Source organism: Aptenodytes forsteri, unplaced genomic scaffold (assembly GCF_000699145.1).
Source record: "Aptenodytes forsteri isolate BGI_AS27 unplaced genomic scaffold, ASM69914v1 Scaffold151, whole genome shotgun sequence".
Lineage (NCBI taxonomy): Eukaryota > Metazoa > Chordata > Aves > Sphenisciformes > Spheniscidae > Aptenodytes > Aptenodytes forsteri.
Genome location: NW_008795939.1, coordinates 2,474,037 through 2,501,455, shown reverse-complemented (window position 1 = coordinate 2,501,455; position 27,419 = coordinate 2,474,037). Strand labels below are relative to the sequence as shown.

At 37.0% G+C, this 27,419-nt stretch overlaps 1 protein-coding gene across 1 annotated transcript in view; it reads right to left on the bottom strand.

Moving 5' to 3' along the window:
• LOC103903946 (guanine nucleotide-binding protein G(q) subunit alpha) overlaps nt 1-27,419 on the bottom strand; it is a 133,499-nt gene that overhangs the window by 30,952 nt on the left and 75,128 nt on the right. The window contains exon 3 of the mRNA XM_009285261.2: nt 8,208-8,362. Coding sequence (XP_009283536.2) covers nt 8,208-8,362 — 155 coding nt within the window. The remainder of the gene's footprint in view (nt 1-8,207; nt 8,363-27,419) is intronic.

Below are 27,419 nucleotides of genomic sequence, written 5' to 3'. Positions count from 1 at the left end.
TTGGGCAAACAAATCTTGTGCACATACCAAAAATTTAAACTCGTAAGGGGTATGCACAGGGTATTTTAGGATAAGTGCCTAACTCAAAATGTATGCACAAATACTGCAATCAGCCTTTGCAATGCAACTAACTCCTCAGCATATACTAGAAATGGCTACAGATGCCCTCTTGCAAACAAACCACAAGACTTGTCATAAACATGAACTTCCACAAAAAGAGTGTTGCCAACAGTTGCCCAAACCAGATGTTTCCTCAGCTCATGAACTTCAAAATTTAAAATCATAATAACAATATGGATTTTGGAAGTACCCTGGCAGCTGTCCTGAGGGCTAGTCCAAAAGCGGGTAACCACCAGCATTACCACAGGGAATTCAGTTATACAGGTAGCAGCGACTGTGCAAGCCATTTAGGTCTCAACTATATGGCACTCTGACTTTATTTTTACCACCTGCTAAGAAATATCTTGCTTTGATGAGACACACTGTAGCTATATGGCCTCTCACCCAAACAGTACCTACTCAGCTAGGCATTCTACACAGGAATAAAAAAGGGAAAATTGCATAAAATTACTTCAAAAAAAAAAAAAGCCAAACCACATAGGTCTGAGTAAATTTATAGTACAGACTGATTTTAAGAAGTTAATTATACCTGTAATTAGTTTTGTAAAAATGGATTTTAGTGGCTGCTGAGGTAATTTTCCAGGGGGTTGCTATAGCGACAGGCAGAAGGTGCATTACTGAGGCGATGCGTGTGTAATGAGCTGCTGGCAGTGGCCCTCCCTTGACGTCAGGAGAAACTGCCACTGTCTCGCAGCACGCTTGCGATCTGCATGCTGACCAGAAGTGGAGAAGCCTTTTGTTTCCCAGTCAGCGCTGAGAGAGAAGTACTTATTCTTAATGCACTTTACATCACCTGTGACAAGGTCCAAGCCTGCAACCAGCTTCAGGGAAACTGCCAGGCTATGGAGGTGCTAACAACGCCCTTGAAAGAGAGCACATTTCAAAGGTACTGTTTGTCCACATTTCAAAATAAACAGCAGGAGCGGGATCATGGGAGTAGACTGACTGGCTCGGTACTTTCCTACGTGCCTTCCCCATATAGAAATCAGGCAAAGAAGCGAGACTCCTGACCTTAATAAACAGACCAGCGTTGTTTTAACCAATAACCTTCTTCAAGAAGTTAAATATAACCCCCGTGACCATGAACAGGTACCTCATCATTCAGTCTTAATTCATTTCCCAGAGCTACATCACCTAATGAAGACAGACCATCAAAACTTATTTGAATTTACTTTCAGTTAATGAGGTCTTGAAGCACCTTCAACATGAAGAAACATGGGGCAGGCACTTCAAACAAACACCCTCCTCCCGCCATGAGCTACTATTTTCCAGCATCTTTGAGGTCAGGTTTTTGTTGCAAGTAATCAGGGGATAAAGTAGCATTTTCTCAGGAATAATTCCATAATATGAATTTCTGTAACTTTAAACTAAGTTTAGTGTATAGCCTAATTAATCAAGAGAAGACATTAAGGCATGGGCAGAGAAAGGTAGAAAAGCTACAGCCCTTATCCATCTATAACACTCGCTTCCCTTTCCGAGGTTAAAAATGAGATTGGTCTATTCATCAGTATTGCCTAATAACTCTTTCCAAACTCAGCAGGCAAAACTGATGTAGCAAGATGCTGAGTAAGTATTCACTAGCACACTAATAAACCCTGTGCTTAGAAGGAGTCTGCCTGCGAGACCTTGTGAGCACAGAAGTCCCTGGGGAGCACGGTGCCTCTGAAACGCACTGCTGAGGAGAAGGGATCTGCCTGGCACCACACCAGAAACACTCCAAGAGAAATCTCTGAAACAAAACCAAACATGTCGAGATAGAGGTAATTATCGGCACTGATAAAAGGGTCAGTCTAAAACCAGTAAAGAAGACTTGTTACCACCCAGCCAGCAAACAATGTGACCGTTTCTTAATCTATATGGGGAGAATGAGAGTACAGGGGAAGAGGGAAGGGACAAACCCCAAGAAACTCGACAAAGTTTGTTGTTTAACAGGAAGTTTGCTGGGTGATTTCAGTGTAACCACAGCTATAAAAGCAAGGCTTACCAGCAGTATTTCATATGCAAATGCTTTCACTGTGTTCAACCACATGTAAGACAGATACCGCACGGCTGACTTTTTCCAGGTATGACAGTAACCATAAACAATTACGTCTTTTTGACCCTAAAGCTCTCAGTTGTAACACAAAAAAAATGTATTTTCCTCAAAGTTAGGATAGTTCATAGGTATGACCCTCTACAAAATGCTCTCTTTCATACACCTACAGTGGCGGTGCAAGTGAAAATAAAACCCTAACCAAAGTCTGTGACTAAGGCTAATTAGGCAAACTAATAAGATTTGATTTATCTCTATCCTTTGGAGCCTGGCTATTCTGGAATTAGGTGGGGCTACCCTCCATACTGTTGTTGGGGTTTGGTGTGGTTTTTGGGGATTGGAGTTTTTTTATTTGTTTGTTTGTTTTGCAAAACTCTGAACTGGCTGATGAAACTACCACAAACTAGCACTAATTTTGACCATGTGCTGGAAAACAAGCTTTGAAAGGGAAAAGGCTTCTTCTGCATTATTGAAAACGCATACACTTGCTTGTCTTTCAACTCCACATATGCAAAATGTTAAAGTTAATTTTTCCTACCTCACAGAGCTGCCAGAATAACTGACACAAGTGTCCTCTTTGCTAACATGCAGCAGCACAGTAAATGGAATCAATTTTCAGTGTACAAACACGAGCCGTGAACAAAGCTAAGTGTAAACAAGCATTGGCCATGTTTTCAGAATTTCTGTAGAATTTTGCGTTTCTGAGCCTCTACACCACTGGTGAAAACTTGAGGCATGTTTACCAGTTTCCAGAACTATCTAATCTTAATCGAAAGTAAACACAGTAAACCTAAGATCTTTGCAGTGAGGTAGGAAGAAGTCTGCACTGTGTTCTTTTTATCCTTATCCCACCCAAATCCTACCTAGCTGTCTCCCTTAATTTCCTACATGGCTAAAAGCCAACCTTAGCAAAGGCTAAAAAAAGCAAGTCATCAAATAAAAAAAATGCTTGTGCAAACTTTCCTTAATAGGAAATGTGGTTTAAAAATTATACAGCTATTAAAGACATGTTCAGTACTGCATGAAAAAAAGGATCCTGAAAGAAATACATACTGTATACTGCTTTATATAACCCCACTTCCCTTTCTGAATTTCCCTAGTTCTGTTGCATAATCTTCAGTTTTTCTATAGGATGCAGTCCTTTAGTATGCAGCAGATTTCATGTCCCCTCTTTCTTCAGACCTTCCTCTTATATTTGGGGACTGTATCTAAGGCATAAGATAGGGTTAGCATGGTTCTGCTGCTAGTACTTGATCTTAATCTTCAGACTGTCATTTTTATTTGCTGTTTTTATCTTACTGCAAATCTTACACAAGTAAGGCTGTGTAAACTGTGAATACATAAAAGCAGAATCTACCATTCTGCAACACAAATTGCCCCCAAATATAGCTTTAGAACCTTCAAGTACTTTTTTACAAATGAAGGGAGGAAAGAAACAATGAACAGTATTAAAATGTTTATTAAATAACGATGTGCTTGTGTATCTTATAAATTATGAGTATATGGTTTTCTCACCCCCAACAAATGGCTGTTACACAGATATCACATAGACAGCTGTTTGTAATTTGCTATACCAGTGTCAGCCGCATAGTAGGTCTCAATTTAGGACAATATTATTCCTTCTGAAAGGCTCACACAGACCCATGATGCCCTAAGAATTCCCTACAGCTTTATGAAATAAAAGAATGAGTGTTCTGATCACTAGAGGCAATACCAGCAAACAGAGTAAACTGCTGTAGCAAAAACTTAGATTCGCACACTGATCTTTCCCCTTGTGTCCCCCTAAGCACATCCTATTTAGCACACAGTAACTCCACTGAAATGCACCTGTTTCAAAAGTGGAACATGGAAGCAAAATGTTATTTTTAACAGACAGGTATGAAGGAATTAATTGTTTAGCTGAAGTTATGAAAAACTTGAAACTCAGATGAAATACTGTCATACAAAAATTTCTAGATGACCAAAGCACTACAATTCATGCAATGGTTTCACAAAAGGTGAAGCATGAACTTTAACAAACAGACATCATTAGGATTCATCTCTTTCTTCCCTGTTAACATTCAGTGATATTCTGATGTCCTCAGAGTCACACTCTGGAGCTCTTATTACATGGTAGAATACCGGGATCTGCATTTCTGTACTAACTGTACAGCTAACTCAACTCACATGATCACAGGTATATGCACGGCTGTATAACCGTAGGGACTAAGTTGTTAAAGGTGATAGCAAATGCAGAAACAAAAGCCTGAAGGACTCTCATGTATGTATGGGAATGCCATGACATGTCTGACTAATAAAGCAGTGCATTAAATAATAACAAAGTGGGGTATTAAATACCCACTGGCATAGCTAATACAGTGGGGTAGGAACTTGAGGGAAAATTATGTTTAATTATCTGAAGTGTTAGAAAACACAGCCATGGAAGGGAAACTAAACAGATATTCTCAGTGCTTGTGTAGCAACTAGAAAGTTCTTGGTTGGAGGTACACAACGGCAGATTACTTCCATTTCCTGGGGCCAGAGAAAGACAAAAGTTTTTCAGCAAGGCTCTGGGATGCTTTCCAGTTCTAAACACTTCCTACTTTTTCTTCATGAAGGGAAAGCCCTTAGTGTCATATTGGGGAAAAATAGTGATGAAGCTCCACAAATTCTAGTGGCAACCCAAATTCTGCAAGTTGTCACATAAATGTGAAATGTTACTTATGACAACCGTCTCTCTTACTGACAACAGTAAGACTGTTGCCTCTCCTTTCTTGAGGCTTTGAAAAGCCATAATATAATCAGACTGTTTACTGGTAACCTCTTCACATTTGGGTTAAGGTCTTGACACCCTGTACAGCACATATTGAATGATCTCATCTCACACAGCTATTACTTAAGGCAATCCACAGTGTGGCGTTGGCTTACATCTGTCTCACACTGTGAACAGCATCTTAAAGGGAAGAGGTTTAGTGGTAAGTGGCTAAGTCACCCTGTAACGTATATGGGAAGTGAATAATCTCTATTTACCTGGTGTGCTCTTGACTTTACCACAGAGAAGTCTAGAAATTGCTTTTAAAAACAATGTGAACAGCCAACCTTTGGAGCATCCAATGGCAAGGGAAGAGAACGGAATGTATTTGCTGAGCCTCCAAGAGGTTCAAATCAACTCCCACAATGCAGGAAATTTTCTTTCTTAGACCCTACCCTCACCTCTTCTGGTAAACACACATCTGATGTATTCTTCCAGGGTACTAGCAGTGTGTATAAAAACATCAAAAGTGTAGCTAACAATGACAAAGCAGGTCAAAAGATGATAAAAAGTGAAAGTATAGAAACATACAGGATATATTAGAAACTAGAAACAGAATTTAGAAACAATAAAAGAAACAGAAAATACAGAGGATTAGATTTAGGAAGACAATGTGTAATAACACTGATGGGCAAAAAAAGGCAATACAGGGAACAGATTGAAAATACTACTACTATAAAAACACAGGGGAAAACTACTGAGAAGACGAGAGGCTCATGCAAGGGATGAATGAAGAACATGTGTGACATTGACACATATGCTTCCAAGACATATTGACACATATGCTTACAAGAGATCTGGTGGACAACAAACCATTTTGGTTTATACATCAAGTCAGAAGAAATTACTAAGACTCACCAATGGGCACTGGGTGGTTATTTCTGTCTTACTGCCTTGTGAATCCCAGTAGTAAGTTTTAAGCATTTTGTTTTCTTGCTTCTCGATAGGGATTTAAAGCTAGCAAATTCTCTTTGGGTGTTTTATTGCTAAACACACACACTGTATTTTTGAAACAATGTTTCTTTGGTTTCTGCTAATTGCTTTTACTGGACTTACATACCTGAAAAAACTCTACTTGCAAGCATAAATATACGAGAGGCTCTTCTAAAGACTCATATACAGTGATTCACAATGCTAATTTAAAACAGATTTTGCAGAAATCCATAGTATGGACTATAATAGATTACAGTTAAAGTCACCAAATCTGCAAAAACTCATGTTAAATTGCTAAACATGTTGAGCTTGAAAAAAACCAATTGACTAGTACAACTACCTTTTGCAAGGCAATGTACTAGCAATTTGCTTCTATAGCTACTTAATTAATTATTCCCTGCTATTTTTAATACTACTGAAAAGATCAACTACAGTGACAATTTCATTAGAACTAGGTCAAAACTATGGTATTCAGCACAATCTGATCTGAAGTAGCATCAGATGATTATTTCCTACTTCAGAGAGTAAGTAATTCTATTTTTATCCTCTAAGGCGAGCACACGAAATACATACATTTATTTCAACTTTAAAAACAGTTTCACCTCTGTTGTGGGAACAAAGTTAGGACCTACAAATACAAGAAATTCAAAGTATAAGACGAGCTCTGCTTCACCTTCTACTTATGCTTGCTACTCATTTCAGTATAGAAACAATATGAAAGTATATTGTCAGTAACTTCCCTCTGAAATTTTCTTTTCACTATTTATGCACCCTGAAGTTTTTCACTTTATGTAATACACTATTTGTTTTCTTACCACTAAAAACCAAAACACAGTATGGTGTCTTTGGGGACAGTGAGAATCCAAACAATACAAGAGAGATGCCACTGTGCTTTGCACCACTCTGCACCAAAATATGTATACACAAATGATAAAAGTGATAGGTTGGGAAGGTAACCAACTCCACAGGACAGCAAACTGCATAGGACAACAGGAACCCTATGGATGGGGCAAATATAGCCGGAGAAGAACATGGTGTGGTGATAGCATCGGAGCAAATCTGAGGAGACCTACATCATGCACCTGTAGCTCTGCCTAAATTGCATCAGCAAGATACTAATAAGTTTGTCTTGACTAAACCACATATAAAGTGTTGTGCTAGATAAGAGTCCTCAGACTACTGTGCAGATAAATGTCATCCCAGACCTTTCATGTCTATAGCCCTGTTTCAATGAGCTTAATGGGAGCTTCATGGTGCCCTTCTGTTCTTCTATGCTTGCCTCAATAAGAGGCTTCCATTCATGTACACCTGACAAATGGAGACTGTAATGATATAATGAGAATAGTTTTCATAGCTAATACAAAAATTCATTTGGAGACCATGGAGGTTTTTGCCACAGCTTTAATACCTAACTATGCTGTATTTTTTAATGTTGGTCAACATCAAAAGGCATCATCCCTTACCATCACCCATTTGTTTGACAACAGACAAGAAATTTTATCTGAGCTATATGCTATGTTACTCAAGAGTAACTGAATTTCATGGAGTCAATCTTCAGGCAGTCCTCAGATTCCAATGTTAAATTTCGCAGTGCTATTTTATCAGATTCCTGTCCCAAGAAACTAAAGGCATAACATTTCAGACAGTTTAGTCACATATGCATTTTTGTTATCATTGATCTATAACAAAAGGGGTTTAGCTTAAAGTGCTTTTCCTGTTGTCTTCCTTGCAGCCATGTTCTTTAAAGTTTAGGCTTTGTTTCCATAAAAGAAAGGCAGTTCAATAAAACACAAGAACACTTGCTTAGTACTATTTACCCCACCACCAGGACTGCAAAAGCAATCTGTGAGGGAAAAGGGGAAAACCTGTGAAAACAGGAGTTCTGGGGCATTACAATTTTTATGAATTGTATGGAGGTCTACCTTGATTGCACTTCCCAGTATTCACTACTGCCATACTACATGAAAGTATTTTTGTCCAGCTTGCATTTGTGAGTGTATGTCAGAGGAGAGTAAGGGCTTGAACAGGTATAACAAAAGAAAACAAAACCATCAGTGATTAACTATGCTTAGTTAGAATCTTACTTTAAGACTTCAGATGATCACAGACTGTCACTCCGTGAAACAAACACAGACATAATCCTAAACTAGATGTACTCTACTCCTTAAAGTATCCTCTGAATTCAATTTAGTAAGTGTATATTCAGGTATGTTTGTGATGCACATGCATACAGACGTACACAGACATACAGTATAAAAAGCTAAAAAGTAAAAATTACTTTTTTAGAAACAGAAAATGATACGTAGTTGTTTGTAGCCACCATGTACTTACTATTTCGTTGAATCTGATAATTGATACTCCCGTCGTCTATCATAACACTCCTGAATTCCAGGGTCATTCCATAAGCTTCTTATTGCATCTACATACGGGTTCTCAAAAGTTGACACCTTCTCTACATCAACTTCTCGAACTAACTGTGCATGAGCCTAATTCAAAACAAACAAAACAGTAAAATTTACTTAATTTTCTATGTTTGCAGATAGCTCATATACAGTGAACATGATTAACAGGAGTAATTTTTCATACTGGCCATATCACCAACATGTATATGCAATTTGAAAAATCAAGTACCACAAAAAAGGTTGTGAAGATGGAAAAAGGAGACAACCGTTATAGGGAGTTCCAGAAATAAGGAAGAACAGAAAGAAACTTCACTTTTTTATGGAAAGTAGGTAGATATCAACATGGATCATTATTTACCTTTCATGCTAAAAGACACTGTTAAACAGAATACCTACCATCCATTCTACCAACTGAACCGCTCATTAGCAACTGAACCCGGGACACTTGGACAACGTAAAGATAGAAAAGACAGTAAAACCCCAAAATATTCAAAGATGGGTATTTTACCAAAATCTGTATTCATGTGAATGAACTTAGTGATGGTGTAGGAAGGAAACAGTAATGTTGTTTTATTGGGGAAGACCTTAAAGTAAACTATGAATGAATGAGAATAAATAAAAGTACTGAGTAAATTATGAATGAGTGATGATATGGTGTGTTCAAAGACAAATAGTGCTAAATATGATATTATGACTGAAAGTGAATTAATAAACATACATATCGGCCCTTATTTCAGACTATCCTTACTCCAATCCAGTATTATTTAGATTAAATGGATGAAGCATTCACATTAAAATTTGTATTTAATTAAGTTAATTTTAAAGAAAGCTTTCGTTTTTAATTTTTCAGGTACAATCTTAAGAGTATACACAACATGCTTTTTAAATGATGACTAGTTAAACAACTTGACAGATTTAGACTCTGATGGTAGCTGAGAGAATGGAAAGGAGGGAAGGAATTTGCCTTTCAGAGAGATTGATAAAAAAAGTTCTTAATGTTACCACAAATGTAACAGAAGTTACTACTAAAAAAGAAAATCAAGATTATTAGAAATTGTCTCTTGTACTATAAATGATGGGCATTCTTAAAAGGTAATGTCTAAAACTGGGAGTTGCTAATAGGAAATAATCCCTAATAAATCCATCAAATTGTCTCTTGAACTATAAATGATGGGGATTCTTAAAAGGTAATGTCTAAAACTGGGAGTTGCTAATAGGAAATAATCCCTAATAAATCCATCACCCTCCTAACTACTTAAAATTTAGTTAAAGCCTATGGAGTCAGAACTACCAAAGAAATACAGCAGAACGATTTCTACTTTGTCCTGGAAGTATTATGTACACATTTCAGTAACAGATGCATGAATGTATGTAACTGTGTAGAGATATATACACATGCAAACATGCAAACATACACACACAGAGAAGACAAGATGAAAACTTGCTCAAGCAAAAAACCGAGGGATTCAACTCTCTCATCTAGTCTGCATTTGAGGTGAGGCCACAAACCTCTTTCCATTTTAAATCAGGTGAAGTTATACTGAAATGAGTGTTCTTGTTATTTTTTAATAAATTTATCCTCTGTTTACACACATACAATCCCCACCCCCCTTTTTAGACAGTCCAGGAGAATGACGGTACTGTTCATTACTTAACGAAATATTGTACCTGCAACTGTTGTTTACTCAAGAGGAAATAAAAACCTCCAAGTTCAATGTGAAAAATGTGTGTCTTAGAGATAAGGAGAACATATATACTCTGTTATCAGAACCCAAATCTCCAAAGTTCTAACAAAGGGTATTTTCTTCTGGATCATGTCCATGCATCCCCAAAGTGTCTGGACAAATCATGAAGGGTTCCTACCTTCTCACAGCAAATAACAAGAAACGGTACTCTATTAAACACAAGCCAACGTTCTTGTGAAACAGGGTAATTATTTTTTTAATTATCTTGTATCTTATCAAGCTCCGTTCTTATTCTATTGCCCTTGTGTACTTCCAAAAGAATGATGCCCTGAATATTTTCCCACAACTTGTGACAAACTGGTAAAAGAATATATTCAGATATTGATTTTTTTTTTTTGTACTTGAGCTCTGAAATTACGGCCAAGTGATATCAAAATGCTAACAGAGCTGAAAGACTAACTTACTATTCAAAAGCTTTCATTTGAAAGCCATCATAACTGAATTATTTCTCCAACAGTTCTCTAAACATTCTCTAACACGTGCTCAAGTATTCTACATTGGTAGAAGAGAAAATCTTAAAAGACAATTACTTTATTCAGTTACCCATCTAGACTTATTACTACGAAGTTCTCCAAGATTTTGCATTGTTTCATTTATCAGTTCTGTATGTTCTGTCATAAAATTAATATGACTTTGCACTATGTGACAAAACTTACAAAATAAACTATGATATATGCCAAGAAGTTGCATCCATCAAAAAACTGATTCAACTTTTTAAAAAGAAACAGCGTTTCCTCAGTGAACAGTGCTTCTGCTTCCCTGGGGTCTGCTTTGGCAGACTCGTGACAGCTTGTACCCTACTGATATACAGCTCTTCACATCAGTGCTGCTTCTCTTAGAAAAGTAATGCCCCTTTACATAGATTTTAAATCTTTATTAATCCTCAGCTATGCCTTCTTGTTCCCAGAGGTACTATACTTCCCTGTACGCAACATTTTTTCTTTCTTTGAGAGTCTTTGTCAGGCAGTATCTTTTGCTGGCTTCTAATTTCTGGTGGTGGAGACAGATGAAAATACAGGATCTCATCTACTGGCTTAATTTTTCTCTCATTTGCCCTAGTGCAAGTGAAAAGTAATTCTAGTGAAACTTAGTGAGATGGAGAAGCATAAATTTAATGCAGAAGAATCAATCATGCATGATGTGTGGTGTCACTACTGCTAATTACCGGCTTTAGTTTCCTTCCACTAATATAAATAGAAAATTTGGAACATAACTTTTGATGTTAGCACCCAAGCATGAAAAAAATCTAAGGACTCATCATTAATCCAGTTTATGCAACTACAAATGTTATTGAGTACTTCTTAGTCTTTACTAATCCTTTCACTTTACCCAAAAATGGACATTATTTGGGGGGGCAAAAAGAAAAAAAGTCAAGCTTGTTGCCCCTGAGAAAACTGTACCTTCCTAGAGTTCTCTGTTTTGGGACACCAATAATTGTTACCAAAGCATTAAAACAAAAAAAATCCCAAAACGACAGACAAGACTGAAGGATTCTGTAAGTACCACCAAATTCAAACTGGTCATGAAGATGTAACTACTAGTTCAGCTATAATGTTCCACAAACAAAATCTAGATGGTGTAGATGATTTTCAGTCCAATATACTTTTGACATCAGAAGTCAACAGTTTCCATGGCCTCCTGGGAATATAAGAATACTTGTAACAATTTCCACATTATTTGCCAGAAATATTATAAACACTCTTTCATTTCTTTTTAGCAAATCACATCTCTCCTAAATTTAAGAGCTGCTTCACTGATTTCTACAAGTATTTAAAAAATGATCCCAGAATAAGAAAACTGGAATTTTTGGGAAGAGTATTGGATTCTGAAACCAGGAAATCTGAGCCTGAGGATATACCAAAATAGCTATCATTTCTCCTTCTTCATTCCCCTCAGAAAACTATTGACAGTGTTAAAAACTAATTTTGAGCGTGAATAGCATTATAGTTTTATGGTGGTCTTTCTGACAATACTCTTTTGGCCACAATCCGTTAATAATAAGTATATTTTTTTAATCTCTAGGCTTCATCATGTCAGTTTTCTACGTATTAACTTCATAAATTTTTGAAAGTTCTGATGCTTCTCAGTGACTAATAGGGCCAGCCAATGGATCTGGTCTCGTATTCTCTCCGTATGCGCACCAACCATTTGGAACCTTACAACAGTGGCTACAGTCAGTGTAGCAAGCATGGAAAAAGGTTCATATTTTTATATTCCTTTTGATATAGTCTCTGTAATTTTCCCAAATTAGCACTCCAACCTACCAGAATGATTTATATGAGGGAGATCAGGCAGAAATGTACAGTCTATTTCAAAAGAAATTCCTCTGGGATCTTATATCCACAGGAGAAAGTAATATGCTTGAGATGCAGCAGGCAAAGTTGCTTTGTATCAATGGACTAGCTGATTTTAAGGTGTCCATTTAAATAATTCTCTTACATGGGAGGGAACATCTGTTTTGTAGAAGGATTTCCCAAACCAATCAGAAAAAGCCTGTGGCTGTAATGCCTGGCTGTCAGTAACTAAAGGATCAAGCACAGTGATACTAGTTAGGTCTGGATAGTATAACTTACATTGATTGCAAAATAGAGAGCAATGGCATGTGATCAGATCCAAGCAGTCCAGGAGCTGAGTGGAAGTCGTTACAAAGACATCATCATGACCATGGATTGGAGGGAAGGGGGGGGGGGGAGGGGAGGGCGGGAATTCTTGATAATGCAGCTTAGAAGCAGAAATGATTTATTTATGCCAGCTCAACAACATGAGTCATTTACAGATTCAGATCCCCGTGACTTGTAATCTACAAGTGTGGTTCATACAAATACCTTGCCTTATAGGGCTGTACAGCAAGATATGCTGCTTTGGAGACTCCTGCAAACCTGCAGATATTTGAAGCAGGTGTAACATTCAAGGAGAGTAATACTAGTTTATACTAGGGGATGTGTTCCTTAACATGTCAGAAAGCAGCAACGTCTGACTGATAATCAGTCCAAGGTAGGAAAGTGTTTTACATAGCAGCCCACAAAAAATAGTTTGTAAGAGAACTGTAAAGAGGATGTTGCTTCCCTTGAGCAACTTTAGAGCATAGAATGGACTAGGGTAAACAGGGAGGAGGTTTCATGGTATGCTATACCAAAGAACTGTATTTAAATTAATAAAGTGTGCTATGAATTGCTGAAACAAGGCTTGGTATCAAAATACCTAAATCAGAATTTGTCACCCTTTCCTGTTTCACATTCTAACCTTTGGAAAGAAAAAAATACCATAAGCTATTTGAAAAAGAATTCCACAGACACGTAACAGAATCTAAAAAAACGAGCTTGCATGAAGAAAATCTTTTTTGTTACTGGTCATTGTCTGTAAAAAGCCTAGGCTAATGGACCCTAACCCATGGCTTATGGGCAGTACAATGAAACAATAAGGATTTAAACAAGTTATCTTGTGACTTAAGTTGGAAATTTAATCCATTTAAAATGCATCATTAAACACTAGTTGCAATACTTTTATATATCTAAACACTGGAATAACAAATGTCTACACATATGAGGTTTGGTTTTGTGGTGTTTTTTTTTTTTTAGCAGGGCTCAGAGAAAGCTTAGGAAGTAGCTGAATAAATAAGAACTTTATTTGTACACTGCAATCAGAGCCCTGAATTTTCTTGCTGTCTTATTTACTTTTACGCTGCACCAGACATGGAAGACAAACACTAAGTCACCACTACAGAGCTGGAACCAGAGCATTCAAGCAAGCTTTTATCAAGGATTATATAAAAATTTCTATATAGATAATAGAAAATACTTCTGAAACTTACATTTTTAGGGTCATATTATTGCTATAATCCTTCTTGAAAAAAAAGCTGTTTTAATAACACAGCAAGAGAAACCCGATGAAACAACTTCTTGTCACCCTAGCAGTTTCTCCTGCAAGTGTTAAGAGACACGTGAGTCATGGCAAAGGAGAAGACGGGGGAGGTTAGGTGTACAATTTAAATACAGAATCCAGATCTTCATAAATGTACTTTGTTACAGTTATCCTACTATTCTATCCTGAAGTTTCCGATCCTCTTTTTATAAACAAAAGGTTTTGATAGCAAGAAAATAAGATTTTTCTGATGTCAGGCAGAAGAGTAAAAAGTTATCTTCCTCTCTGATAACTAATTCACCCAGAGTGAGTAACTGTTAGAAAGTTAGCTGAGTTAGAATAATAAGTATATAAAAATACAGTTTCCCTTCATGAAACGTGGGATTCCCTCCTATGAGATGGTACGTATGCGTTGTTTATTTAGGGAAAAGAAAGCTGTGGGTCAGTGCAATTACAGCAGCACAGTGTAGATACTGTTTAGAAGTAAACAGATCTAAAGAGCCCAAAGCTAACACAGACTCGTTCTGCTATGGCAAATCATAGTATGGGGCAACAAAAGGGTGCGATCGTTTTTCTATTTACTGTCCAGCTTTCCTATTTTCCATATACAAACTTTAGGTTGCCTGGCTATCGTTGTTAAGCTGTTGCCTAACAAATAAAAGCAACATAAATATATAAACATTAACATTACTGCTACTTTGATAGAATACCTAATTCCATGTAATGGCCTGAATTACCACTTTTACCACTATTCACCCCTTCCCTCTCAAAACCTCATACCTATTGTAATACTTCCATCAACTGAAACAACTTCTTCAGCAAACGCTTCTGGCAATCAACCTCTACAGAACAATCCAGGTTTTCAAAACGAAGGAGAAAATAGAAAAACATGGAGAGAAAAGAGAAATGAAGCATCCACAAGCCATTCCCTCTCTACCAAAAGGACGAAGAGGCAGATGAAGTAAAATGAATCAGTCTTGCAGTGACCTTGGGTAACTTCAACTGTTCAACAGTCTTCGCCATTTCTTCCTCTACGAAGGAGGCCAAGTTTTGAACATTCATCCTAATTTTGTTCATAGTAATTCTATGCAGAGTAATTTACAAGAAAACTCTGGTAAAAGAATTGATAACTCCACATTCAATATGATGAAAATCTTCCTGAATTCATATCTCTAAAAAGTATTGACTTTTAGATTTTTGTATTATATAACATAGTGTTTTAACCTAAAGATCTCAAAATACTTCACAAAGGTCCTAAGTACCACTAAGTGCAGTTACATAAAACTGTCACAACACACAGGTCAATCATTTCCAATGGTGAAAGTGTAATCATATTAGTGTTCAATTAACAGCTATTTCCGCTAGATTATTATTACATTTGAGACTAAGATTCAGTCCTGCAGGAGAAAGTAATTGCTACCCTTCAAATGGTAACAACTCTTCTGTAAGTATTTCTAATGAGGTTACTGACAGAGTACAAAACCCGATGTGTCTACATCACAAGCCACAGGACTGTTAAATGGCATACCATACCATGTTACCCGGACGCTCATACACAAACACACACTCACACATCTTTACACATCCCCGAGTGATAAAATACGCTTTGTCTAAACTATCATTTCAATTTAGTGAAACGCCTCTGTGATTATTTGAAGAAAATTTTCCTTCAAGTAATAGGTTTCACAGATTTAGCATAGCTTTCTACAGCCAAATAGTTCAGGCCCAGTTTCCTAATGGACAAATTGTCCTTAAAAGGGTTTGAAGGAAAAATATCTTTTTTTTTTTTTTGTTGCAAGACCCAGGAAGCTTCCCCTATCAAACCAAATACACTGACTTTTATCTTTTATTTTTTCCTTTTCTTTCTTTTTCAGTTTTGGTTCTTCTCTGCTCCAAGGAAGTTTTAAATTTTGCTATAATGTGCTATTTAAGTGTACTATTTAAGATAATTTAGAACAATATGTCTCCAGAATGGGAAAGAGAGTAATTGTCCTTAAAAGGTTTTGAAGGAAAAATATTTTTTTTTTTTTTTTTGTTGCAAGACCCAGGAAGCTTCCCCTATCAAACCAAATACACTGACTTTTATCTTTTATTTTTTCCTTTTCTTTCTTTTTCAGTTTTGGTTCTTCTCTGCTCCAAGGAAGTTTTAAATTTTGCTATAATGTGCTATTTAAGTGTACTATTTAAGATAATTTAGAACAATATGTCTCCAGAATGGGAAAGAGAGTAATTCTGAGGCAGAACTATATATTTTTATCACTCCCTTTAACCAAAACACAGTAGAATTACACAGCGTCCAGCAGATAAGGTGAAGATAAGACATTCATTCCGCCTAAACACACCATATATGAAAAACGTGGATTGCCGTGTGTTTTTAAAACCTACACTGGTCACACAAGAATACCCAATGAAGCCACATGACTTTCACATCCTGATATTGCCAGAGTGAGGAAGGAATGGATTTAAGACTTAAGGAAAAGTATTTCTTCAATTTATTTTTGCAGTAATAGGAAAATGATGGGATTCCCAAAGCTACATGGAGATACCTAATCCTACACAATCTACTTCAAGAGGGAAACATAATTGCTGAAAAGTTCTTGTAATTCACCACTATTATTAAGAAAAAGGTTCACACTTTCAAGACTCTGCTCTCTGGCACTGTAGGACTACATTAATGGTGGTTAGGATTTGCACACTACTTCTTTTCCGTCAATGAGCTGACGTTACACTACTACAAAGCACTTGCTTTCTTTAGCTATTTTGGTACATTTAAATTAAGCTGGGTTTTACTAATTTACTCAAAGTAATATTTTACTGAATTACCACAGTGGTTAACTATGGGAACAATAGCAGTTAGCCAAATAAACTCAGAAGAAAACCACTTGATGCCACATATCCATTTCATCTTTCCAGTTATAGGAGGAATTAAATCAGTCATCTTTTTTCTGTAAAGCAGCATCAGTGTTCAGAATGAAACAGTAGCCAGATCTCTGAGGAAAAGCTTCATCAACCAAAAAGGCATAAAATAGTATTGCTGCTTTCTCTCTTCTGTAGCCTTTGTATGGAGCAAGAATGCCCCCAGAGCATCCCAAAATCTTGGAAGTCAGAAGACTGGCCTGTCCTCTTCTCCTGGGCAATTCAGGACCCCACAGAAAATGGAACAATAAAGCAGCCAAAAAGCACAGCATGTTTTTCAGTTGCCTGATTGATGATAAACATGCAGTGTCAGGGAAGCCACTCCAAACTGTGGACACGTAAAGATGTTACAGGAAAAGATACAGACCTTCTTTTCTCTTTGTTTTGTTAGCTTATTTATTTACATGTCCCTCTCCTGTGAAGAGCAGGTACCACCTAGGGAATGGCGTAGAGGGGATAAACACCCCAAAAGTCTGATGTTGCCACAGGCTACTGTTGTCCTGTTACTGAACTGAATTACAAGTCAGAAACTGCTATCAAGTCTGAAATTTCTCTCAGAAAAACTCTACAACAGGATTTCAGACCTAGCTGGCAGTCAGATAATAAAAAACTGGATTAAACAGCATAAACTTTAAGAAGTAAGTCATCTGCTTGCTGCCAAATGCCTGCCAAAGGTAGCTCTTTTGTGAAGCCCCCAAAAGACTGAACTAATTTTAATGGACTGATGGACAATGAAGGCAAAGTACAGTGAAAAGCCACCTTATTGTTCCACTATACTGTTATTTGTTTTTATTGCTAAAAACCACTCACTCCCTAGCTTTGTTTGAGATCAGGTCACAAGACAAAGTGGAAAAAAGAGAACTCTATCAACACACTTAGAATGGAAAAGATACTAAAATAAATCTAATAATATCATTTTCCTTAAGCAATGTCTTTAGCTTCTGGATCATACCATATAATATAAAAAACATGAATGAAAGTTAATTTTTCAACCTCATGCATAAGAGGGGATAAACACCCCAAAAGTCTGATGTTGCCACAGGCTACTGTTGTCCTGTTACTGAACTGAATTACAAGTCAGAAACTGCTATCAAGTCTGAAATTTCTCTCAGAAAAACTCTACAACAGGATTTCAGACCTAGCTGGCAGTCAGATAATAAAAAACTGGATTAAACAGCATAAACTTTAAGAAGTAAGTCATCTGCTTGCTGCCAAATGCCTGCCAAAGGTAGCTCTTTTGTGAAGCCCCCAAAAGACTGAACTAATTTTAATGGACTGATGGACAATGAAGGCAAAGTACAGTGAAAAGCCACCTTATTGTTCCACTATACTGTTATTTGTTTTTATTGCTAAAAACCACTCACTCCCTAGCTTTGTTTGAGATCAGGTCACAAGACAAAGTGGAAAAAAGAGAACTCTATCAACACACTTAGAATGGAAAAGATACTAAAATAAATCTAATAATATCATTTTCCTTAAGCAATGTCTTTAGCTTCTGGATCATACCATATAATATAAAAAACATGAGTGAAAGTTAAATTTTCAACCTCATGCATAAAGCAAGTTCAATTTTTCTATGGCAGTTACTTTTAAAAAGCTGGGACCTACCTGGACAGCATATTTAGTAAGTTCATTTCCAAGTATATATATATGTGCAAATGTCCAAAATTATAACATCAAAAAATCATGGAAAATCTCAGAACAGAGATTTATGGCTCCTCATCCAAAATGTTTATAATTTAACTGCTAGCTAAACGTCCCCCTGCCCATTCTTGTATTTAGATTATTATATAAAAATGCAGATGCAACCATAAGTGTTCATAAACACAAGACTTATATGTTCCTGCCTAAAAATCATGCCACAATTTACATTAAACATCTCTAATTTAGAATGTTTTACATTTTGTTAAAACGTACTGACATATTTATTTCACCTACGTATTCCGAAGTCTCAACTACAGAAAGACAATGCCACAGCAACTTTCAATAATCCCAAGGGTTTCTGGTAGGTTGAACTTAAATGCATAAACGAAAGATGCATATTGTAACACTTAAAGAGTGAGAATGCTGCAGCTGTAAGTCAGTATGTGCTACATAGTCATTTACACATAAGGCAGCCAGAGCCTCACAAAACCTGTTAGAGCACCACCTTCCTCACCACAGCTCCACTTGCAACGTGAAGCTATACACAACTATGCAGGCACAAATGGAGAAATAAGGATATATAATAGCTTCTTCATTCTTTCACAGTGAAAGGGTGAAACCTGTTGGGTGAACTGAAATCCATTAGAATTTCAGACTAACTCACACAGAGCCGTTTCATTGCAAATAAGCACGCACACAGAGAGTTTTAGTCCATAATATGACATGTAATATCATCCATGCAGCGCCAATATACTATACTGTATACTATCAGTAAGTTTTACTATACTCCTGACGTAATATATTCCAACAATCTTGGCATCTCTCTGCCCAAATGGGATAACTTGTGAAGTAGACTGTAATCACCTCAGTAATGCTCTCACTGGGCTGATCAAACGTTTGCAACACAACACAAACCCTCAAATGAAAACAGTGCATACATGTTACACACTATGATTATAATATTACACAACCCTCACTGACTTCTCATCACTAAACCATCCTTTAATGGTTCGCAACAAATCTGTTAAGAAGCAATACATCACCAAGAAGTAAGATATGGAATAAGCAAACAGTGGCTCTGCAGGCAAACTTTTCCATGAAGATGGGAAATTGTATGCAATTTCTGAGGAACTGCTCAAAAATCTTACAGCTCCAGGTTGCCTAGAAGGGGACGCATAATTGTAGTATGCTGGAGCATTTGTTCTCTGTCATGGAAGTCTTAATTACCAAAGTATCTCCAATGCTTTGCCTGAGTCTGGTATACGAGGCAATTTACCAGGCATTTCAGAGACTTCAGACTTGATGAAAATTACAGGTATAAACTTTTTTTTCAAAAGCAAAATGAAATTGAAATGTGTTGTAATCTTTGAAATTATTTCACTACGTTTAGTTAGTAACATCACAGTGATTTCTAAGCATCTTTTATTCTCTGTGCTCCTGGTCTGAGAAGGAAGAACAGCTAAAACCAAAAATATGTGTCATTGGAAGGGACAGGGGAAACTTCTCACTTCCTCTACCGGCTACACTACACAAGATCTAAGCTCCATGGGAGATAACTCACTATCTTCTCAATTGCCCTATGTTCTCTCTGACGACACAGGTGAAAGAGACAAACAGAAATTTCAACTTCAGATTTCAGTTGTTCATTCCTCCCTTATCTTTTTCACTAGATCTAGTTGCTTCATTTTTAGATATAAAATAAAATATGCTGTATATAGTATCAGATCTGTTAAACAACAATAGGCTCTTTTATCCTCTCTTATAATAAAACGCCTAATAAAATAATTCAGGCAGATCCTCAAGATTTCCAGGGGAGTTTTGGCTACTTTCTTTCTTAGGTAACATTTTTATGAGGTCCGATCATTTTAAGCGTTACAACTTTGCTTGTTAATGATTGCATAGGCTGTTACACTCTTCAGACATTGCCATGGCTAGGAAAGCTGAGCTGGAAAATGATATCCATGTCCAAAAACTGAACAGCGGGTTGCAAAGACCTCTTCATACTTATTATTTACTCGAGTGTGTGGCCTGTTACATTTGCAACGGATTATAAATTAGGCACTTTTACATCTCCTGCTGGTAATAAATGTAGCACCCTAGCTGAAATTTTTACATACTGGTCCTGAAATTGTGTAGCTAGTGAATACCTTCCGGACACATGCTGTAAAAATCTGTCATTTTTACTGTTGAGGATCCCGGAAACAGAAACTGCTTTACTCTCCGGACAACACTTTTATTTTGCAGAGTTGGACAAATTCTACTGCTGACTTTCAGAAACCTCTTTATGGATCAGCCAACCGCCATGTCCTTTCCAACTGCTTTAGCAATTCACCTCCAAGTAATTGTTTTTGTCTTGTTGGGAGGCTAGAGATTCTGCCCTGAAATTGCTCAAGATAATCTGTCTAAACACCCTACTTGACTATATTCACTTCTGCTAAAATATTTTTTTTAATGTGCATGCAATTATATTCTAATTGTGAACAATAGCTTCCACTTCTTTAATTACAGAATTCATTTATATACATTTAACTGCTTGACTAGGACTATATTACATTAATTCAGCAAGTTCAGTTTGTTTTCCAGGCTTTGCCTAATTTTGCTTTGAAGAAAACAGAGCAACAAGTAAAATACAGGCCGTGTAAGTAAAGACACATCCAGAGTACTGGATTGCAAAGTTACTTTACTACTAGGTTTAAAAATGAAATAGTCCCAGAACATCATGTTTTGCCTTGTTTTTCAAATGTTACTTTTACTGCCAAATTTTCAAAGCTTTTCAGTGGGTGTCAAAATTCTGGGATTCACACCTTGGTTCAGATAAATCCTAAAGATTCCCAAGGAAGTAGTGGAAGATATCTACTAAAGTTTTGAAATAGTTCAAGATGAATTGTAGCTTTTGAGTTTTAACATTGCTAATCTGAACATAAAACTAAATCCAAACTTTTTCTCTTGGACATAGTCACTAGCAACAATTTACATCCTCATGAAGTCCTCACAATTAATAACTGACAAGCCCAAGTAGGTAAAATTTTTTTCTAGTGATAAAACCTATTTTCAAATTTAACTCAAATCTGCAATGACAGAAAATAGCAAAACCATTTCAGATTTGAAGCAGCATAAGAAAGAATTGGCAACAAGATCTCCCCTCACAATAGTTTTTGCAGCTAACATGAATTATCCAAATTACTGCTCTATCTATATAAAGATAGTATTATCAACGAATGTTTTCAAAAACATATTTAAGCATGTATATACTAAAATCTTCAAACAAATATTGTGCAGTAATCCCACAAATAATTACTCTACACACACAGAAGAAAATATACCATTGCTTCTTGAGCTAGCTAAACCAGTTCATATACACACAGCAAAATGCAAACTACTGGGCTGCTTTTTAATGTTACTCCAGTTCAAACTCCAGGTAAGTGCCACTAAAACTACATCAGAGAGCTTACATGCAGTAAATACAGAGGCAGGAGGGGGTGTACTTGCATCTGGGAAAGAACTCTCTGTATATATTCAGCTGGTATAAACTGGGGCAAACTTAGAGCTGTTTTTAACAGCAGTGAGCAGAGAACAATGCCAACCCCAGAGTCAGGGATGCATCTTCCATTTCACCACGGTTCCTCATCATGCATATGGTTCAATAGCATGTGCCTAACAAGCTCATTATCAGGAAACAGTATTCAAAGTATTGGACCACATGGTAACAAACCAAAAGTGCCCCCTCACAATCTTTCCTGAAAAGCATCTTCCACCTGCTTTGTCCACAGAAAAATATTTTTTTAAAAAAGGATCTGGAAACCAGAATGGATTAAAAAAAAAAGAAAGAAAATTCAACTGCCAGTCACTCTACAGTGACTTCCCAAGAAGCTAGGATAAATCACTGAAATTTTTAACTAGTCCTTCTCCTACTTTACATGCATCACAGGCTTTAAGAGCTTTATAGCAGGCTTCATGTCCTAGCACCTGTTTTTGAAGAACGGTGCTCAATAACAGTATAGCAAATAATGGCAAATTTTTCCGCCCTATTATTTTTGTGCAGTGGTACAGTTGAATTTATGGAAGAGAATGTTATGCAAACATGGACATGCTGAAATTTTCATTCCATTTTCAAGCAAAATAACTGGCTGTACTTCACAATCCCGCAAGAATCTACCACCTCAGTCAGCCATTGCAATACAACAGTAAGTGCATTAAAAAAAATAAAAGGACAATGTTTCAGTATGTGAATTCTCACTTAAGCATACAGATGTACAGAACTCCTGCTAAGCCTCACTTCTGTACAAAGCCTGAATGAGTCTTGCACTACAGACGTTTTTAAGGATCAGAGGAATAACAGCTTTGCTTGGCTTTGTGGATTCAAAATAGCTAGATCTGAAAAGGCTACTCTTCACAAAGTAGAGGTTACGGCCAGTTGATTCAGGCAATTCAGAAATTCAGCCACCCCATCCACTTGCCTACACAAAGGAACTGCAGAAGTTTCATGGCTTCTATCACCTAGAGAAGAACCTATGGTAAACATAGGATGGGCACAGGGAAACAAACAGCAAGTTCTTTTTAAGGGAGTCATGTCATATCTCCTCTTCAATTCAGAAGAGGAAGTATTACATGAAAAATAATCCCGTACAGAATCCTATCAGATCATATTTCACAACTGTAATTCATACTTAAAAAAAAAAAAGGCACTGCAAAGAAAAGCCTTTTGCCTCTGTATTTTTAAGCCATACTTTCTCCTATTTTTAGAGGAGGAGAGTGCCCTCTGCTGACTAACACATAACAGCAAAGGCAGTTATTTCAAACTGGTATTTCTAGAAATATCAGAGGACTGGGAGGGTCCCTTTCAAAATAATGAATGATTCCAGCAGGCATTTTCCTCTGCAAAAATTGCAACTAACGTAAGTGGTTGCATTTGTGTGTTGTCCAACCAAGAAGATTGTCTTTCTAAACAATTACCTCATTTCTTGGAAGTAAGCTCTGAAAATTAGCTTCAGACTTACCCTAGGCATGTGAAGCTACATGATACCCTATCACCTACTTCTTTCGGGTGCTTTCGTTAATCCCTTTATGTCTAGAGTAATGAATTGGCAGGACTGAAGTAAGGGGGCAAAATGAAAAGATGAAAAGCTGTTGTTTAGAACAGGGTCACACAAGAATGAATTTAGCCCCAAGATGTTAAAGATAGCAACCCAACATTATTTTCTCTAGAGAAACCACAGACATATTATACCACGGTGATGAGTAACTATTTGAAACATGCCTTGAGGGAGAATTAAAAAAAAGTTTTATGCCATGTGTGACCTAAAAAAGTGATAGCTGCTTTGTAAATTAGGTACAATCTTCTCATTCCTAGAAATATACCGTATTTCTGCTGGCTCAAATCAGATGTCAAGAAGAGCTTATTTAAAGAAGGATGCAAAGCACTGCTGACTCCTCTTTCAAGGCTTCAGGCAAAATACCAGTCTCCTGAAACATGCTGCCATCTTCTATCATTAGGAAGGAGGAAGAAAAACCAATAAAACACATCTTTCTTATACAGAAATCATAGAATCAAGTTTTATACAAGTAAGAGCTTGAAAGGCTTCTTCCTTTGCTGCCTGGTGTGTGTAAAATTGATTCATAGTCTGACAACCTAATTGGTATGTATTTTTAAATGATTAATTTTGCTTACTAACTATTCAGTATTTACAGGGAGAGGTCACAGTAGGCTTTTTAACAACCATTTGGGAAGGCTTATTTATCTGCCAAAGCACAAATGGATTATCCTCCCAAGACACTACCCAAATTAAGACATGGTCCTTATAAATGTACCATTAGTCATCAAATAAGGGGAAATAGGTTTTTGGAGGGTTTTGTTTGTTTGCTTGCTTGTAGTATGTTTTTAGTAATCTAAATGGTTTATAAAAGCCCATGTTTTCAGTAAGAGTTAAATCTATGTGAAGGAAAGCAAAACTGAGGGCTTTTTTTAAATTCATTTTGATTAAACTGTATCTGGAAGAAGCTTCTGGGAACTGAATAAGACAGGTAGAAAAGTGACAACACAGTCTATTGAGAAAAACTGTGTATCCTTATTATTAGTACAGCAAGGTTTCCATACTCAGTCACCTAATTCTTCTGTGCAGTACACTCTGGAGATTCTACAGGACACAGCACGGAGATGAAGATCTAGGGACAAAGTCAACAGCCGCATACTGATGTATCACAACAAGTCTCCTGCAGTCAACAGGTTCTATTTAGCCACAAATTTCCAAATCTACCCCTTAATATTTTTTTTCAGAGATGACCAAGGCAGTTTCCCAGAAAATCTTCAAGACAAATTTATCAACTTAATTTAGGGAAGCTGTTGGTGTAGAAAAGACAGGCTGTTTGTGTTAAATTCTGCTATCCAGAAAAAACGCTTATTAATAGACCTTATCTATCCTGTCCACAAGTACTATCAGAGACAGGCAACTACTTAGGAAATCAGCATGCAGCTACCACACACACACAAACGAACATTTTGAATTGGAATTACAGTATTAACACAAATGCTGGTATTAAGACTGAACTAGATGGTTACCAAAAGTAGTCTATAATTTGTCTTTAAAACAGAAGATATCATTAATTCACCTTAAGAAACAAAAAAGAATTCTGTTGAAAATGCCAGCAAAGCACTATTGCCCTGACCAAGTACCAACTGATGTTATCGTCAAGATTTCTGTTTTCTTCAGTGGGGTTTAAACTCCCTCTCAATATGAAAATTACCCTAACTCCTTTTTGGACAGGGTAGATCAATATTTTAATTCAGACTTCTGGCCTAAAATGAACCACAAACTGGATTAAACATGAATAATATGCAGCTTCATTGGATAATTATAGTACTTTGATTTCATGTAATCACCCCACCTACAGAACACATCTCAGACCAGGAACACTTCTGCATGTTTGTAGGTAGGCCACGACATTATTAATCAAATTAAAGAGAGCACAGCTGGAGGGGAGGAATTAGAAGAAGCTTTACGCTGGCTTTGAAGCCATGCAACACTTTCTTTGGAAGTGCTCATCACTAAATCTTCTGCAAAAGCACCGCTGCCCCACAGCCACTCTAATGTGCGACGATGGTTAGTGACCTGACAGCCTGTGCCACAGTCAGCACCAGGCAGTCTGTGCATTTAGGTATGCGACCACTGCTGTCCTTAAACAACCTCTGCAGTCTAATATAAAAAGCAGTAGGAGACTTGCACAGCATGAGACATTCTTCCTTAATCGGCATGATCACAAATCCTACTTGGAAATGTTATCAGAAGAGGGTAAAACTTTAAAAGGCTGGAAAGTTGGAGAATACGTGGTAAGGACATGGCTCTGCCACCTCCTTTGTATGTTGGTGCACTTTCCTTCACAGTATTATTTTGATGCTATAACTAATATATATTTTCAAATGACTGATTTAAATGACAGATACAGTTAAAAAGGTCAACACTGATCAGATAGAGGGAACCCTTAACAATGCATGCTAACTCTGTAGTTATGGGATGTAGCATGGAATGTTCCTTATAATAAAGTCTGAATTTTATCATCAAAATACAATCATATACTAGTTCAAACATCAACATAACGATGTGGGAGCACCTCCTATTCTACAGAAGTACTCTCAGTTGCAACCTCTGTCACGCTGTCAAAATTGTTTTTAACCAAAATCCACTGGCTGTGGATTATAACGGATTTACAGTAGCTGAGTAATTCACTGCACTGGTGTCACACTGGTGAATTATTTTTAACTGTATAATAATAAAAATCACTTAATGGAAAGCTAGGAAATTCACAGTACAGTTCCAAGAAAATACTAAACTTTCTCTTATTTGTGGCACGGGACAAAGGAACCCCAGAACCCATGACTTCCAGAAGATTTCAGTGCTGTTTCCCCTGCATCTTCTTCCTTTCAGTAATTTCCTTTTATAGCACACTAATTGCTGTAACTGTTAAACTGCTGCATAGTGAACTGTTTTAAAATATGGCTTTAACAACAACAACAAAATATTACAAAATAGGATATCAAATTCTGCTGTGAGACTTTTCCATGCACTAATCAGTCCTTTTCTTCTTTGATCACAAATTGCAAATAGTCTTCCTCATTATTTTTTCAAAATTCAGCTTTTCACAATACAGAAAAATCTTCCTTAGTGAGGGGGTCTATGACAGAGAAAGCTATTGGTACATCCAGAGGCCCCATTAATTCACCACCAGGAGAAGTATTTATCTAAAGGCAAATTTGGATTAGCAATCACATTTACCTTTCACAAACCTCTAATCATAGAGCAGTGAAATCATTCCATTCTATAAGGGAAAAAAGTAAGATACCAGTTTGAGGTCAGCAAGTCTTTTGCTCTTTGTAGGTCACCCTCTTTTCAATTTAAGCAGCAAAAAGCCAGAAAAGTTTGCAGTGTTTCCTCCTGAGAGTCAGCACATGACTCAAGTATGATGGAGGAAAAAACCCACATAGAGAACAAAACAGTGCGGATAAGAACAGGAGGCTCTGTCTGTGCACACTTCTGTGGCTGCTGCTCCGCAGAGGCCGTCTCAGCCTCCCGCACCAGTGTCACAGGTACTGCATAGTGCTGAGAGGGTCACAAATACTGCTTCGGCTCCGACAAGCCGGCTACGTGCATGCCATTTGGAAAACATATTAGTGAGGAAAAAAAGTTAAGTAAGTTTGTTAAAATGCAGGCTCTTGAGGAAGAAACAGAAGTTTAATTAAAAATCATATTCTGACCCCGTAAAGACCAAAGGTTTGACAAGCAGAGTCATCAAATTAAGGCAAGCACACATTTATGGTTGGCATCTCAATGCTTTCAGAGATACCATTTTGTTCTTTTTCCACATAATTTATTATTTTAATGGGAATCCACAAATTCTGTCTGTAAGTCTTGATACATCATACACACTGTAGCCCTCTGCAACTCCACTGCTGTAATTGTAAGCAAAGCTTAATAATAATAATA